Below are 17,320 nucleotides of genomic sequence, written 5' to 3'. Positions count from 1 at the left end.
CGACCTATTTACCAAGATGGCCCACTTTGTTCCGTGCCCGAAACTCCCCACAGCTCAGGAGACGGCCCAGCTTTACCTGCAACACATCTTTCGTCTGCATGGACTCCCAGCCCATCTGATCTCCAATCGGGGCCCTCAGTTCTCCTCTCGGTTCTGGCAAGCCCTCCATTCCAGCCTGGGTACTCGAGTGCACCTGTCCTCGGCCTACCACCCACAGACAGATGGCCAGACAGAACGCACCAATGCCACGCTAGAGCAATATCTCCGCTGTTACACCTGTTACCAGCAGGATGACTGGACCACTCTATTGCCCCTAGCGGAGTTTGCATACAACAACGCGGTCCATTCATCCACCCAAACGACCCCGTTTGCTGCAACCTACGGGTACCACCCTCGGTTCTTCCCAGCGATCCTACCACCCACGAATGTCCCCGCCGTCGATGCCTACCTGCAAGAACTCCGTGCCAGCCAAGACTTGCTCCGAGAGCAGCTACAGCAAGCCAAGGAGGCATATAAACGGGCTGCGGACCGAAAGAGGCAAGAAGGCCCTCCAGTGCAGCCGGGGGATCAGGTGTGGCTCTCAACTCGCTACCTGCGCCGGCCTGGTCGGTCTCACAAGCTGGATGCACGGTTCATTGGACCCTACCCCGTCGTTGAACAAATAAACCCCGTCGCCTTCAGGCTCCAGTTGCCACCCCACCTCCGCATTCACCCCGTGTTTCATCGCTCCCTCCTTGTTCCGGCTGCACCCCCTGACCGAGCTCGGACTCCTTCCCCACCGCCGCCACCACCAGTGTTGGTGGACGACGAGGAAGAATATGAGGTGCGCCAGATCCTGGACTCCCGGTACCATCGTGGAGGCCTCCAGTACCTGGTGGACTGGGAGGGATACGGCCCAGAAGACCGGTCTTGGGAGCCCGAGGACAATCTTCATGCCCCGGACTTGGTGCACCAGTTCCACAACGACCACCCCGACCTTCCAGGTCCCTCGACGGAGGGGGGCCCTGGGGGGGGGGATAGTGTCATGGGTGCTGGGGACCCTTCAGAGGAAGTTGAGTCTGATGAGGAAACTGTGCCCCTGCCACCTGCACCAGTGCCCCTGCCTCCTGCTGGAGAAGATCCCAGCCCCCCTGCCTCGCCCTCTCGGGTGGCTCGTGTGCGTGACCGCCTCCGGCAGGACCTCAGGGATCGGAGGAGGGCGGCACGCTCACAAGCAAGACGCTCCCTGAGCCCTGAGTTCTGAGAGGATTCTGGCCCTTCTAAGAGCAAGGATGCTTGAGTGGTAACAGGATCCTGGCTGCCTCCCTGAGCCAGCAATTAGCCCAAACGGGCAACAGCCAGCAGAGGGCTATATAGCTGTGGGCTTTGGGAGGAAGCTTTGTGGAAGCAACTAGTCATCTCCCTGACATTCTAGCATCCACTCCGGCTTGACTTTGGTTCCTGACTCCCTGACTTTGGCTTTGGACTTCTGGACTCCCTGACCTCGGCTTCTGGACCTCAGACCTGCGATACTTCTACAGTGATTCGGATTTGGCGCCTCGGACCCTCCTGCTTACTGGCTACAGACCTCGGACTGCCTCTGGACTTTGCCTGACCCGGCCCCAGCCGTGACAATGTGCTTGGTAGACAGATCTCTTTTTTGCCAGTAATTCTTGGATCTCTTGATTGTTCTCATCAAACCAGTCCTTGTTCTTCCTTGTGGAGAACCCGAGGACTTCTTCAGAGATCTGCAGGACGGTAGTTTTTAGGTGTTCCCAGAGTGCTTCTGGAGAAGGGTCTGTGGGGCAACTGAGGTCCTCAATTCTTGACTGGAGTTTTGCCTGGAAGGCAGCTTTAACTTCGGCTGACTGGAGGCTGCCAACCTGAAACTTCCTCCGAGGGATACCTCCTCTCCTGGATGTGGGTTTAAAGTGAAGACGGAGATTGCAGTGTACAAGACGATGATCCGTATGACATTCTGCGCTGGGCATTACTCGGGTGTGTAAGACATCTCGAAGGTCTCTCTGGCGCACCAGAATGTAGTCGATAAGGTGCCAATGCTTGGACCGTGGGTGCATCCAGGTTGTCTTCAGACTGTTCTTCTGCTGGAAGATAGTGTTGGTGATGGTGAGCTGGTGCTCCATGCAGAATTCTAGCAGGAGGCGCCCGTTGTCATTGCAGTTGCCAGTGCCGTGTTTGCCAAGTACTCCTTTCCAGGCTTCCGAGTCTTTACCTACTCTGGCATTGAAGTCGCCAAGGATGATCACCTTGTCCTCTGTAGGGGTCTTCCGTACGAGGTTGCGTAGATCAGCATAGAACTTGTTCTTTTCTGCAGGATCTGCTTGAAGGGTTGGGGCATACACACTGAAGAGTGTTGCATGCTGCTTGTTTTGAAGTGGGAGGCGCATGGACATGATGCGATCTGAGTGACCTGTTGGCAGGTTTTCGAGTTTGGAGGCAATGGAGTTCCTGACCATGAAGCCAACGCCAGAAAGGCGGCTCTCAGCCTTTGACTTACCTGACCAGTAGAGGGTATAGCCAGCACCGTGTTCTTGAAGACTACCTTCCTCAGGGAAACGGACCTCACTGAGAGCTGCTATGTCGATATTCAACCTGAGAAGTTCGTGGGCAACTAGAGCAGAGCGTCGTTCAGGGCGACCACTGCCTACTGTGTCTAGCATGGTTCTGATGTTCCAACACGCAAGCTTTAGTCTTTGCACACTTTGTGAGGCAGGTGCATGCCTTTTCTTTGTTGTTATTTTTCGACCGCAAGTAAGGATGCCCGTTGACCGCGGCTAGCCAACTGGGGTGGGGGAGACGAGCTTTGTTTAGGCCACCTTTTCTAGGCCCCTCTCCGTGTGGAGCAAGCAGTGCTGTCCCTAGATAAGGCTGCTTGGTCGTTCAGGGTGCTGCCGAAAGATGCTTTCGTCTCCGGGTTAACATCAAGCGACCAATATCCTGAACCGCCTACATGCAGGATCGGGACTGCGGCTTCCAGTGGCACCTTCCACCTGCCGTTTCGCCCCTTGCCTATCGCTGCAGGACTTGATGCGTTGTGGGTTGTGTGTATGGATATGCCCTTCAGGCCTGCGCAGAGGAATTTTTTAGGTGAAGCGCAGTGTGCGCTGTACTGGCTCCACCCTTTCACCTGGGGGTCATCTGCCATGGCCCAGTAAGCCGGGACGCCGGCAGTGAGTCCTCCAGGTGGTAGGTGTTACATTAACGAGCTCAATCTGCCCGGGTTTGATGTTAGAGTTTTCCTTCTCTTAGGCTGACGAGGTTGGTGGGCCCAGCCTGCCCATCCGGTTATACCGCCGGACACTTCGGTCGCACCATGACGTAGCAAACTCTGTGAAAACGGGGGGGACCAGCGAGAAGGTGTTGCTATGGATGCAGTAATGCAGGAGAGGCCATTGCAGTGACCATCTGCCAGGCATAGCCAGACAGTGACCACGCGGCGTTCACTACACCGGGAGAGGAGAGGCTATGTATTGCGCATGCACTTTCCCTGGGGGGGTAGGATTCCCAGAGGGAGCCCACCCCCCACCCCCCACCCCATATCTCTACCACCAGCAAAGGAACTACAGTCCTTAGGACCAGTCCACTACCATAATGTAGATATGTTACATCTCAGCACATGGTTAGTTTTGTCATAAACCAGTGGTTAGACAGGGTGGTGGCTGTTGTTTTGGTGACCATCTACCCATAGGTCCTATAATGCCAAATGGCCACATTTACTGTGTGGGCACTAGGTAGAAAGGTTAGACCAGAATCCTGACCCTTATCAGATATTTTTAAATATCTACTCTCCTTGGTGGATTCTGGCCTGTCCACTTCTTCTGTCAAGGTGCCTTTAGTGGCCATTTCAGCTTTGTATGTTGGGGTGAATTCTAAGCCTGTGTTTTCAAATACATTGTCCAAAAGTTTCCTTAAACGTTTAGTTAACTAGTACCCACCAGTTAAACCTACAGTTCCTCAGTGGAGTTTGTCTCTCATGTTATCTCAGCTAATACATAAACCATTGGAACCCATGGCATCATGTGATCTCTGCTGTCTTACAAAATCACATTCTTAGTAGCAATTACATCAGCATGTAGGGCGGACAAGATCCAAGTACTCAGGTTTGACCATGTACCAAATTCCACAGGGATAAGGTAGTATTATACCCATGCCTCGATTTTATTCTCAAAGTTGTCTCACAGTTTCATGTGTCACAGGACATAGTCTTACCAGTCTTCTTCCCTGACCCACCGTCTACAGCAGAGAACGCACTCTACACATTAGCTGTTAGGAGAGTACTTTTATTTTATTTAGACTGCACCTCTACATTCAAGAAGGATAGAAACCTCGTTCTTTGTTTCAAAGACACAAGTGAAGGTAAGACTGTGTCAGCACAAAGCCTTTCTAGGTGGGTGACAGCCACAATCAAAATGGCATACACTAGGCAGGTTTGGACTGTCCTTTTCCTCTAAAAGCACATTCAGTGAGGGCTCAGGTATCTTCCACAGCCTTTCAGTGCAATCTCAACGTCAAGGAGATCTGTGCAGTAGCGACTTGGTCCTCTCTGATGACGTTCATCAAACACTACTCCATTGATGTAGATTCTAGGAGAGAGGCAGCTGTTGGAAAAGGAGTCACTGTTGGTTAATTGATCCACAGTCACTGTTCTGTTGATTGGCCCACACCAACCTCAGTTGCAAATGAGTTTGCTAATTCCTGCATTGTGCAGGGGGTTGGGCTAGATGGTCTGGAGGTCCCTTCCAACTCTTTGATTCTATGAAAACATGGTTGCACTTATCTGTAACTGATGTTCATCAAGTGTCTTCTGTGCAGGCACACATCCCTCTCTCTTTCCCCGCCATGGGCCACATATCTAATCTATACTATCTCCATGGCAGTGGAAAGAGGACTGAGGGAAGAGTGCTTTCTCTGTCACATGGTTGGGTGGGAGCAGAGCCTGGAGCTCTGATTGTGCCAAGGGGAAGCACTCAGCTAAAGTTTCTTGAAGCTTGTGGAAAAACCCTCTGTGGTAGGTCTGCTCTCAGGTAGTCCCATGTGTGCCTATACAGATGACACTCAATGAGCATCAGTTACAGGTAAGTGCAACCATGTTCTCTTCCTTACAACTAACAGAAATGAGGCAAATTTAAGTGTGCTTATTTCCTTAGTTTTACATCATTTACGCAGGTTGTGGGGTTCATTTTTTTATTGTTGCCAAATTAGTGTTATCTTGGCACAGAACTTTGATTATGCAGCCCTGCTTATAGGAGCTTCCTCCTGACCTCTGTGTTATTTACCCAAGCACATAAGAAGTATCCAAAAAACCCCACATAAATACTTTCCTCCTTATTGCAGGAGGACAATCTCCCCCATGCCTGGATTATGGACCCCTCCCTGAAACTGGAGACATCTGGTTGTATCCAAAGGTGTCACTTGCAAAAATAACAAGGGATTGGCTTTTTTACAGCTGCTTATTTAACTTGCTTCTTTTGTGTGTACTTCCCCCCCTCATCTCCCTTCCAGCTTGTGGAGAGACCCTACAAGAGAGTCAAGGAAACTTCTCCTCACCTGAGTTTCCCAATGGATATTCTGCACACATGCACTGCATCTGGAGAATATCTGTCACTCCAGGGGAAAAGGTACTTGTGGCTTCAAAAAATCAGTTTTGTTATCCCACTTCAACTGCCCCACCACCCCTTCCCTTCTCTATCCTCCTTTCCTGCTGTCATCCTTTTATTTCTTTCTTTGTCCCCTTCCCTTTCTTCCCTTCCTACCATTTCTCCTAGGGCTGATTCATATGACCATCTTCCTTACATAATTGCCATTATCAGGCATAGGCTAGGTTGTGTGAAAAAGACCATCACAGATGTTGTGGGATTGAGTCATCTTATCCCTTGAATTCAGGACCTACCAGTAGAAGGCAATATTGGACATGGTAAGATTTAATCATCTAACAATTAGAGTTTTGGCCAGTTGTGTGAACCAAGTCTTGTGCTTCTTTTACTCCCATTCTTTCCCTATGTCTCAGCCTCCTTTATTGCCTTATTAGGGTGCTTTGGAGAAAACATGGGTAGTGAAAAGCAGGAGGGGAGCTGGAAACACAGACCATTCCCCCACTAGCCTTGTCTCACTCTCCTCTTCTCTGTGGGACTTCAGTCCAATTTTGCACAAGCTGCTGCGAGGCTGCAGCTTGCTCTGCCTCTTTCCTGCAGCAAGCAAGATCCTCTGAAAACTGGTTTCTGTTTGCCACGGGAAAGAGGCAGAGCGAGTTACAGCCCTGTGGCAGCTTGTGCAAAATCAGATAGAAGCGCTGCAGAGCAGTGTGAGACCAGTACAAGGCTAGTGGGGGAATCAGTCACACACTTTTTAATGTGGAACATTATGGTTTTGTAATGTTGGAAAGCCAATATCAGATGCACTCACTGCAAAAAAGGTTCCTTGTCTGCAAGTAACGTATCTTTTAATTATGTATGTTCATGACCTTACAAAGATCTTGCATTTCCAAGTCCTCAGTAGAGGAATGCAATGATGAAAGTTAGACCTCTTTTCCCCTTTTGATCAGCTTGCAAATAATAACCAAGCCCTTTTGCAATATCTAAAGGTGTCTTCCATTTGAACTGCAGACTTTTCTGTTCTGATTACTCAGGATAGTGTATGTTCTCTGTGGAAGAAAGACCCACATCTGTATTTCAGGCAGATTCTGAGCTGGATTTTGGCATGAAAGTTTGGGACCATTTCTAGACTAATGTGGTAAATGGCTCCTAGCTTGGAAAAACTGTGCTGTCGGGCTCAGTTTGGTTTAGGAATGTCTGCACTCTGAGTGGTTTCCATCAATATAAAACAACATGCCCTGACCTAGATAGCCCAGGCAAGCCCATCTCATCAGATCTAAACAGGGTTAACTCTGGCAAGTACTTGAATGGGAGACCTCCTTGGAATACCAGAACCAGAGCAAGGGCAGGCTTTATTCAGCAACCTCTCTGAATATTCTCCAGCCCCCAGTAGGGTTCAATCACCAGAGGTTGCCATGATTTCCAGGTGCAAACACACACATGCACATATAAATACAAAAATACCCCCCTTCCAAAGAATATAAAACAACTGTCCGCCCCCAAGGGGAAGGTTGCTTTCCACTGTCATGCTCCTGATGTTGGGTCATGTCCCTCAGAGGCTCCAGAATGGGAGGGAAGGGGGTTAACTCACCTGGCTCCTCCCCTTCCTCCCAGCTGGAACACCTGCCACAACATCCTTGGCCTCTTCACTTGAGCCTCCTTTTATACTTCCTCCTCCCTCTTGTGGGCCTGACTCGCCCTCCCTCAGTGGAGGCAGTCCCTGCCTATCACACTTAGGCTTTTTCCATTGGCCAAGGCCACCTCTCAGGTGAGAGGGTGCCACCTTCCTGCCTCCTTTCTCCTCCCCCATGCCAGGTGTTCTTTGTCAGTAGTGCGTAGAAGTCCTGCAGTATGAGTGTGCTGATAAGAGCAGCCTCTAGTAAATAGTCTACAAATACACAACTCAGTAAGCCGGTTGAAACAGTTATATTGGGGTTACAGCAGAAGAGTGGTTAAAGGCAGTCCAAAGCAGTCAATGCACAGTTAGTCAGTCCAGTCAGGTCAGAAGTACAGAGTCACAAGTCCAAATCTTAGTCTACACATACCAGGGTCATTGCCATCATCAGTCAAACGGACAGAGTAACAGTCTCTGTGATCAAATAGCTCAACACGTCTCCAACACTCCTTCCTCCTCATCCACCCAAGGCAAAGTCTAAGGACTAGGTTGTTGGTTCTTATGGTAGAGCTGGCCTATCATGTTCCACCCTACTTAATTGGCTTCACATGCCTCCATTAGCTTCACATGCTTCTCATTGAGCTAGTATAGTTAGAGTTACATAATGTAGCATCAGCAGTTTCTATCTTAAAGTGCCTGGTGCTAACATCCTCCCCTTATGTAACGACATGTACTATACAGTTTTAGCATAAACATTTTCATTTAACATTTCATTCATACATACAGCACGACATTACTGTCTCATTTTCTGAGTCCTAAAGCTATACAACTTTCTTTGTGCTTTACATGGGTTTGTATTTTGGTAAACAGATCTGCGATATTGGCATTCGTTTCACAGTACTCTAGTGCTATCAGTTTATCCTCTAAACATTGCTTAACATTATGAAAGCGTACATCTGTATGTTTAGACCTACTCTTGACTCCATGAGAGGTGGCTAACTGGATAGCTGCCTGATTGTCTTCCCTCACAACAATGGGATTCATGTGACATATACCAAAATCCAACAATAGTTGTTTAAACCAAATGATTTCTGTACACACTGCGCTTAATGCGGCGTATTCTGCCTCGCAGGTGGACAGAGACACATGTTTTTGTTTCAGTGATCTCCACCCAATTAGGGCGCCACCCAGAAAGATAGCCATTCCTGTTGTGGACTGTCTAGTTTTAGGATCATTTGCGAAACTAGCATCCGCATAGGCGTACATATCAAGATCACCAGTAGGTGTTAAGAATAAACTTAAGTCTATGGTTTGCTTTAAATATCTCAATATGTGTTTGGCTGCTAGCCAATGCACTTGCCTAGGATCTTTAACAGCTCTAGCCAAAACATTAGTGGCCATGGCTATATCCGGTCTGGACCAATTTGCGAGATATGACAGACTTCCAATCAGGGATTGATATATTCCTTGATCAAACAGTGGACTCTGTTCACATTCAGATTCATTACATGGTAGCATGGGATTTTGTACCCCTTTACACTGTTCCATTTTGAACTGTTTTAGTAATTGGGATATCTTTGCCCTCTGTGATACCCTGTATCCATCATTTACTTTAGCAATTTCCAATCCAACATATTGCCTGATCTCACCTAGATCTCTTACAGTAAATTTTGCTTTCAGAGCATCTATGGCATCATTCATTATCTTGGCAGTTTTGCATATCAGTGCCAGATCATCAACAAATATTAAGATGATGGAACGTTGCTCCCCTGTTCCCTTCATGAACACACAGGGATCTGCAACTCCTTGTTTATAACCCATCATTTTAAGGTTATCCACCAAATGTTGGTTCCATTCGAACCCGGATTGCTTTAATCCATACAGGGATTTCTTAAGCAACCAGCAAGTGTTAGCATTATCACCATCATCTGAGACCCCTGGTGGTTTTCTCATATATATATTGTGCCTCAGTGGTGCATGTAAGTATGCTGTTTTCACATCAAGATGCCTAACTAAACATTTCTGTTTGGCAGCAATTGTGAGAGCACAAAACAGTGATGTAGCCTTCAATGTAGGCGCAAAAGTTTCGTCATAGTCTTGCCCCCCCTGTAAAAACCCTTGGGCTACAAGTCTGGCCTTGTACTGCGTAGTAACATCTGTGCCAGCCTTCAACTTAAATACCCATTTACACCCTATGAGTCTCTGACCGATAGGTAGAGTCGTTTCCTCATAGACGTGCTGGTTTTGCAGGGATTCTAGTTCAGACTTCATTGCAGCTTGCCATCCAGCCTGCTCATCTGTTGATAGGTGCTGCAAGCTTTCATAACTCGACGGCTCAGCAATCACTGCGCATGTCTGTCCTGGACTGTAGCGATCAGGTGGCCTCGTTTCTCGAGTGGACCGCCGAAGAATTGGTTCTTCAGCCTCATCAGACACAGTCTGTTGTGTTGCCATCTCAGGTTGCAGAGAAACACCGGCTCCTGGCGATGTAGGAGTTAACGGTTCATCCTTGATGTCTCTGTTGCTGGGCGACGGGCTCCTCCTCCCCCTCCCAGGAACGGGTAGCGGCTCTTGTTTCACTCCTGCCGGAATGATTAGAGTTGAGGACGTTCGCTGCCAGCCAACAGTTTTTTCAAGAAAGCTAGCCGATGCGCTAGTCGTTATTTTCTTCTCCCCATCGTGGCAAAACCTGAAAGCTCGATGGTTGTTAGTATAGCCAACAAATAGCAATCTTACTGCCTTATTTTTCCCTTTCCTTCTGAGCTCCTTAGGGATATGGACGTACGCTGGAATCCCAAATATCCTGACATGCTCTAAGGAAGGTTTCTTGCCGTACCACGCCTCTGCAGGACTCATACCTGTAGCTGACGACCAAGACAAGTTTAATACATGCGACGCACACATCATGCCTTCGCCCCAGTAACTCATTGGTAGATTACTGTCCTGTAACATGCACATACACATATTGGTGAGGGTCTGATTTCTGCGTTCGCAAAAAGCATTATGCTGAGGTCGGTAGGGAGCAGTGCATTTCCTCTCAATGCCGTGCCTCCTGCACAGAGCAATCATCCGTTCATTACAGAATTCAGTACCGTTGTCACTTAAGATAGTCTTAGGGTACTTCCCTGTCTTGCGGTGCACAAACCGAAGCCAATTATGAAATGCTTGGAATGTTTCTGACTTAGACCTAAGTAGGTAGCAGAATCCATACCTTGAAAAGTGGTCTTCGATACATAATGCAAATCTTGCTCCGCCCAGACTCCTTGTAGGGAATGGTCCTATTAGGTCAAGGAACACCAGGTCGAGTATTTCATTGGACTGAAATTTGCTTGGAGATATGGTTGCTGTCGCTTTGGATTTAACAGCCTTGCACACCTCACAGTCAATATAACACCCACATGGCTTGGTCTTAATTCCAGCAGCTTGAAGCGTCTTCTTTACTGCCTGGAAATTAAGGTGTCCTAGCCTGCGGTGCCAAAGATGAATGCAGTTATCATGCAGGGGTTCATTAGTACTCACATGTTGTACTGTTTGCTCCTTTTCCAGGAAATAGAGGTCGTCTTTCCTCTTAGCCTTAGCAGTAATTCCACCTGTACATATATTGCAGTCAGTAGCTGTAAAACAAACTTTATAATTGTGTTCAGTCAATGCAGAAACTGATAACAGATTATAATTTAAACTTGGAACATTGAGCATTAGGAATTTCCTCCCCAGGCTCGGGATGTTGACAAGTCCATTCCCAGCTACATTGGCAGTCAGCCCATTGGCAAGTTTCACGCTCTGACCTTGCGTAGGAGTAAAAGTCTCAAAGAGCCTCCTGTCCTTTGCCATGTGCTCCGTAGCACCACTGTCAACCATGAATTGCCTGCTGCTGCTGGAGGAATGTTTCTTCTTGTTCAAAGAACACTGGCGTTGCAGGTGTTGTGTGCTTCCACATAAGTAGCACTTACGCACAGCTTTTGTTTTAGCTACTGCTGCCTTGCACTCTGCCCCTTTAAGTACCTCCCGGGCAGGCGTGTTCATTGTTGAATGAAAGTGAGCTGCGTCTTTCCGTCTCATAGCCTCATTCAACAGGCGTTGGGTGATACTGGACACGTTAATATCAGCTTGTGGAATAATGTCAAGATTAGCCACAAATTGGTCATACGTACTGTCCAGGGAACATAGAAGTATATAGGCTTGCTGCAGGGGAGTAAAAATTACCTGCTTGTCCTGCAGCTGGTGTAACATTCGAGTCATGTGCTCCAGATGAGTCATCATGTCTCCACCTGCCTCCAGACGTGTGGATAAGAGCTTTTTCATTAAGAAAATGTGTGCCCCAACACTTTCTCTTTCATATATAGCCTTCAGTGCATTCCAGCACGACTTGGCTGTATCAGCCCCTTTAATATGAATGAGCTGTGAATCCTCCAAGGTCAAGCCTAGCAATGCAAGCGCCTTCTCGTCATTGCTCTTATGCTTTGCAATCACCTCGGCATCATCCACGGCATGCAGTGTAGCTATGTCCGGGGGGTGTGCCACGTATTCCCACAGCCCCTGGAACTTCAGCAGTAAAGTGACCTCCTCTGACCATGTTGCAAAATTATCTCCATTAAGCCTCTGTATCAAGAAGCCAGATATATGCACACTGGACTCCATAGTTGCCTGTAACACAAACAGAGTGCCACGCCCCAAACTGTGCTTACTCACGAGTAGACCTTCTGGCGAGTGCTGCTGCAGACAGTGCTTACTCTCCTGCAGACCACGCTGGGCCCATAACCGATGTCAGTAGTGCGTAGAAGTCCTGCAGTATGAGTGTGCTGATAAGAGCAGCCTCTAGTAAATAGTCTACAAATACACAACTCAGTAAGCCGGTTGAAACAGTTATATTGGGGTTACAGCAGAAGAGTGGTTAAAGGCAGTCCAAAGCAGTCAATGCACAGTTAGTCAGTCCAGTCAGGTCAGAAGTACAGAGTCACAAGTCCAAATCTTAGTCTACACATACCAGGGTCATTGCCATCATCAGTCAAACGGACAGAGTAACAGTCTCTGTGATCAAATAGCTCAACACGTCTCCAACACTCCTTCCTCCTCATCCACCCAAGGCAAAGTCTAAGGACTAGGTTGTTGGTTCTTATGGTAGAGCTGGCCTATCATGTTCCACCCTACTTAATTGGCTTCACATGCCTCCATTAGCTTCACATGCTTCTCATTGAGCTAGTATAGTTAGAGTTACATAATGTAGCATCAGCAGTTTCTATCTTAAAGTGCCTGGTGCTAACATCCTTCATCCCTGGCAGTTTCTTGGCTGGCAGAGGGTGGGGTGGCACTGCTTCTGGTAGTGCAGCCAGTCACTCCGTGCCCTCCCATCTCCTTTTTGGCCTCCCCTTGCTTCCTAGTCTTGGGAGCCTCAGTGCTGGCTGTCTCCCTCTCCTTTGTCATCCCATCTGCCAGACAAACTCTGCACCCAGCCCTGCCGCTGGCTGCGCATCCTCCACTCCCGCTGGCTGTGTTGCCTCTGCTGGCTCCGACTGCCTCCTCCCAATCGCTGCTGTCTTTTGCTGCCCCTGTAAGTTGTCTTGTTGGGGCTGGCAAGCTCACCTGGAGCCCGGGCATAGGTGGTTGGTGGGGCCAAGGCCAGTGCACAAGGCTTTTTCCTTCCTGCAGCCCAGGACAGCATGCAGTCGCAACAATCAGAGCTGAGTTTGATTTCAGCTGTTTTTCATTTTGAGCTTCTGGAACTATTTTAAAATTGGGAGGTCTAAATGAATTTCTAAAGATCTAGTGCAGATGAATGATAGGGCATACTCAAGCAAGTGCCCAGAATGTGCTTTGCATGTAAATAGTCTCAGGTGCAATTTCTGCCATCTCCATTTAAAAAATCTCAAAGAAAAGAAAAGACTTGCTATGCCTGAGATCCCAGGAGTCAAAAAGTTAAGAGACAGGGCAGCTTCATGCGTTCAAAACTGTCTTTTGGATTGGCTCATTTCATTGTAACCACAGTCCAGGAATTTCGCAGGTAAAGCTTCTGAGATAAAGTGATTTAGCTGATAAAGAGCTTCATCTACTAATTTTCTGTGTGTCAAACTATTCTTAAAGGTACAGGAGCATGATTTTTTTTTTAAAAAGCGACAACCCTAAGCTGGAAAAAAGCACTCATATGGCATGTATGCCAGAAAGCTATAGCAGCCTTTGCGTTCCTTTGAATGGCTACAAGGTCAGCAGAGACTGGGATTTCTTCCAGCTCTGGCTTCTTCACCTAGAAGTAAACAAATTGAACTAACAGCTGCCAGAATTTCTCTGGAGCTGCCTGTATTCTGAAGAAGGAGGGAGTGATACAGTCAGGCATCACTATGTTAAGGAAGACTGGGCCTGGTTATTGCAGAGTTGAATGTGATTGTTTCTTCCTGCTGATTTTCAGATAACTTTATTCAACTGTTTAGTATTGTCAGAAGACAGTCCTGTGTCAAGCAGGAGGAAAAGTCTGATGGAATAAGGCAGTTTATAATACATTAACACAGTGGCTCAGTGGTAGAGCTTCCGCTTTACACATAGAAGGCCTCAGCTTCAATCTCTGGTATTTCCAATTTAATTTAAAGCAGCAAGTAGGTGAATGAAAGACCAGAGACCTTAGAAGAGATGTTGCCCATCAGAGTAGGCAGTACTGATCATGATAGACCAGTGGTTTGATTCATTATAAGGCCGATCCATGTATATATCTTGGTGGATTGCTGGGAGCTGGGAAAGACCTCTCTTGAGAATGGTTTTCTTCCATTTCAATGTATCTGAGGAAGTGTGCATGCACAGGAAAGCTCATACCTTGAATAAAACTATGTTGGTCTTAAAGGTGCCCTGAACTCTAACTTTATTCTATAAAATCCCCTGGAAGGCATATTGGTTCCCTAATTCCACACTGTATATATTTAAAGAGAGAATATATTATTTCTTCCATAGGTCAGGCCAGGCCCATAGCTACGGGGGAGGGAAGGCCACTCCATCCAAACCCCCCTTCTACTTGTATGGTCCATCCTTTTACCCCTCCTTCCACTTGTATGGTCCCCCACTCTGGCCGCTGCCACTCTCCCCACCCCACTCTCCCTGCCACTGCAACTGCTTCCGCTGCCCCACTCTCCCCAGCACTCTCATAGCCCCGCTTTCCCCGCTGCTGCAACTGCTCTCGCCTCCCCACTCTCCCCAGTACTCTCATGGCCCTGCTCTCCTCACCACTGCTCTTGCCACCCCACTCCCCAGCACTCTCGTGACCTTGCTGGCCCCACCGCAACTACTCTTGCAGCCACTACCGCCACTCTCCTTTTTAATTTATTTATTCAACTCTGGTTGGGGAGAATGGCAGCAAGAGATAGTGACAGGGAGGGAGAGTGTGAGAAAGAGCTGGGGCCGGGTGGGCTAGCCACTGGGGGGAAGGAGCAGCCAAGACCTACGGCTTCCCCCACCTTTTTTTCCCACAGGGTCCCTCCACCCACATTGTTTTGGCTATGTGGCTGGGTCAGGCTATACATTTTGAACTGCAACGGTTATACTCACTGCCACTGTTAGTTGGCTGCTATCACCAACTCGAAGAATGAAGGAATCTGAAAATTTGCAGAACATGCTTAAGTGATAGTTGAATATGTATTGCTTATTCCTGGTGGTGTAATCTCTGCTTGCTTCCCAGATTAGGCTGAACTTTACATCCCTGGATCTGTACCGAAGTCGGTTATGCTGGTATGATTACGTGGAGGTGAGAGACGGGTTCTGGAGAAAGGCCGCTTTACGAGGTAACCAGCAGGAATACATCTGGGTTCAACAGTAGCCAAGCTGTGGTGTATGTCTAGATCTCATAGAGACATTCATTATAAGACTGAAAAAGACTCTCAAGTTCATCTTCTCTGGACTCTTAGTGAAATGCCAGCTCACAGACCTCCCATCAGTCAGTAGGGCAAATTGGGCTCTTCTATATGTTTTAACTCAGTCAGGGGAGCACCCCATTTTTGTCCTCACAGTAATTCTGTGAGGGAAGGTTAGTCTGAGAGTTGGTGACTCCAAGTTACCCTGTGAGCTTCGTGCCCGAGTGGGGATTTGAACCCAGGTCTCTCAGGTTTTAGTCCAACATTACATAGCACTGGCTCTGATAATCTACTTTGATTGATGTTTCAACCTTCTTACTATTTGAGGAGGGACCGTATCTTCCTTCCCTATGGATTGCAGATAAATACTGAGAGATGGAAAAGTTCCTTTTGTCATTCTTGCCTCCATTTATTCATTCACCCTCTGCCATTTCCAAGGTTTCCTTGACAGTACGTTAAGACTTAATTTAACAAATAAAATGTGTTGAATTGCATTTTGTTATTTCTTTAGCTGACAGCAGGTGAAACTATAATTTTACTGTTCTGTAAGGAATACTTTGGGTAGGGGGTATTCCACTAAAATTTGATATTTAGAAGTCCATTCCAACTATATGTGAGTAGTTATTCTCATGTAAAGCAGAGATTGCCTGCCCTCAGCATACATGCCAAGCAACAACATATGAAACTATTTTGCGCAGCATGCCAGGGCAGTTCTCTGCTCAAGCAATTAGCAGAAGACCGTAGGATGCTGGCAGTGCTTGTTGGGGCAGGTGGTGTGGGAAAAGGTAAGGGGCCTGGTTTGTGCGTGTCATTGCCTCTTTATCCTGCGCTGTCTCCAATTAGATCCAAGGGGCTCCTCTGGGACTCTGGTGGCGGTGCTGAGGCTCAGCCTGCTCCCAGTGTGTCTGGCCAAGTACAGCTCTTGCCTCTTCCCTCTTTTGCTTGCTGCACACCACCATCTTCATGGGTGTATTCAGCTTTATTTTTTCCTTGGCATTTGTGCCAAGCGAGTTGCCTGTCCTTGATTAAAAATCTGTTTCACAATTCTGCAAGGAAAAGCTTCCACAGTTGTAGAGTTTGGAGTCTTTAGCAATGTGTGAGTTTGAGAATATATCCAGGGGGGTGGTAGCCATGTTGGTCTGAAGCAACAGAACAAAGCTAGAGTCCAATGACACTTTAAGACCAACAAATTTGTATCCAGGGTATGAGCTTTCATGTGTTTTTCGCTGGAATTAAATTTAAACAATGATGACCTTTAAAACTTAGTTTGTTGTTTCTGTTTGAATATGTTAGATTTCATTATATTGTACGTTTGTATGCTAATTTAATGTTCATTTTCTCTGCCTTATATGTATGGACTGGTAAGTTTCATTCAGTTTGTCTGAGAAGTGTGCCTACACACCAAAGCTCACACCCTGAATAAAACTTTGTTGGTCTTAAAGGTGCCATTGGATTCTAATTGAGTTTGAGAATGTTGGGGAAGAAAATGGAATTTAGGAACTGGGATATATGTGACTGCATGAACAGAAAGAAGTGCAGTTCTGCTACTCAGCAGTAAAGCACCCAGAGATACAAAAAACATACCCAATAAAGTGTGGTTTTTCTCCAGGTAGGTTCTGTGGAAATAAGCTCCCGGAGTCCATCCTCTCCAGTGACAGCCGCCTCTGGATAGAATTCCGCAGCAGCAGCAACTGGGTCGGCAAAGGCTTCTTTGCAGTCTATGAAGGTGCTTTTTTTTCTCCTACTCAACCTGGGCAGAAGTGCTAGGATGGGGAGGATTTCAATGAAGAAGAGGACATGGCCAGAGCAGGAAAACCCTTCAAATTACTTAGAAGCCAGAATCATTGTTTTAAGGGTACAGCCTATGTACCTATATACATTGGAATAACTCTTTCAAGTTTTTATGTTCCAAGGCAACCAGGCTCCTGGGGGTTTTCTAGGGCTGGCAGGATATTTATTACATATTTCAGTTTGCAGCCTGCCTTTCCTAAGGATTCAAAGGGAGCAGTGTAAGGCAGTCCACAAAAATACATTGCACCATGACAAAATTTGTCTTAGCAACCCCAAAATCAAGTCATATCCCAATAGAAGAGAATGAAGTGAACTGTCACTGAGAATTATTCCTCTCTTGTAAGAGGAGAATGAGGAGTCTTTTTTCTGTGTAATTTTGGACAGCAGAAATTTTACTGTCATTCTTTTTTTTCTGTGCTATTTCTAATTACTTTTTGGTTTTAATAGATGGTTGGTGGGTATTGGGGAAAAATGTTCTTCCCTCATAGATGGGAGGT

General features: G+C 47.2%; 1 protein-coding gene across 3 annotated transcripts in view; it reads left to right on the top strand.

Annotated features, from left to right (window-relative positions):
• The window catches only part of BMP1 (bone morphogenetic protein 1), a 197,947-nt gene that overhangs the window by 141,971 nt on the left and 38,656 nt on the right, over window positions 1-17,320 (top strand). For all 3 annotated transcript variants that reach the window (XM_060251045.1, XM_060251044.1, XM_060251046.1), the window contains 3 exons: window positions 5,503-5,618; window positions 14,861-14,963; window positions 16,642-16,758. In XM_060251045.1, the coding sequence (XP_060107028.1) occupies window positions 5,503-5,618; window positions 14,861-14,963; window positions 16,642-16,758 (336 nt within the window). The remainder of the gene's footprint in view (window positions 1-5,502; window positions 5,619-14,860; window positions 14,964-16,641; window positions 16,759-17,320) is intronic.

This window comes from Heteronotia binoei, chromosome 12, assembly GCF_032191835.1.
Source record: "Heteronotia binoei isolate CCM8104 ecotype False Entrance Well chromosome 12, APGP_CSIRO_Hbin_v1, whole genome shotgun sequence".
NCBI classification, from domain to species: Eukaryota; Metazoa; Chordata; class Lepidosauria; order Squamata; family Gekkonidae; genus Heteronotia; species Heteronotia binoei.
This window is presented reverse-complemented; position numbering and strand designations above follow the sequence as displayed.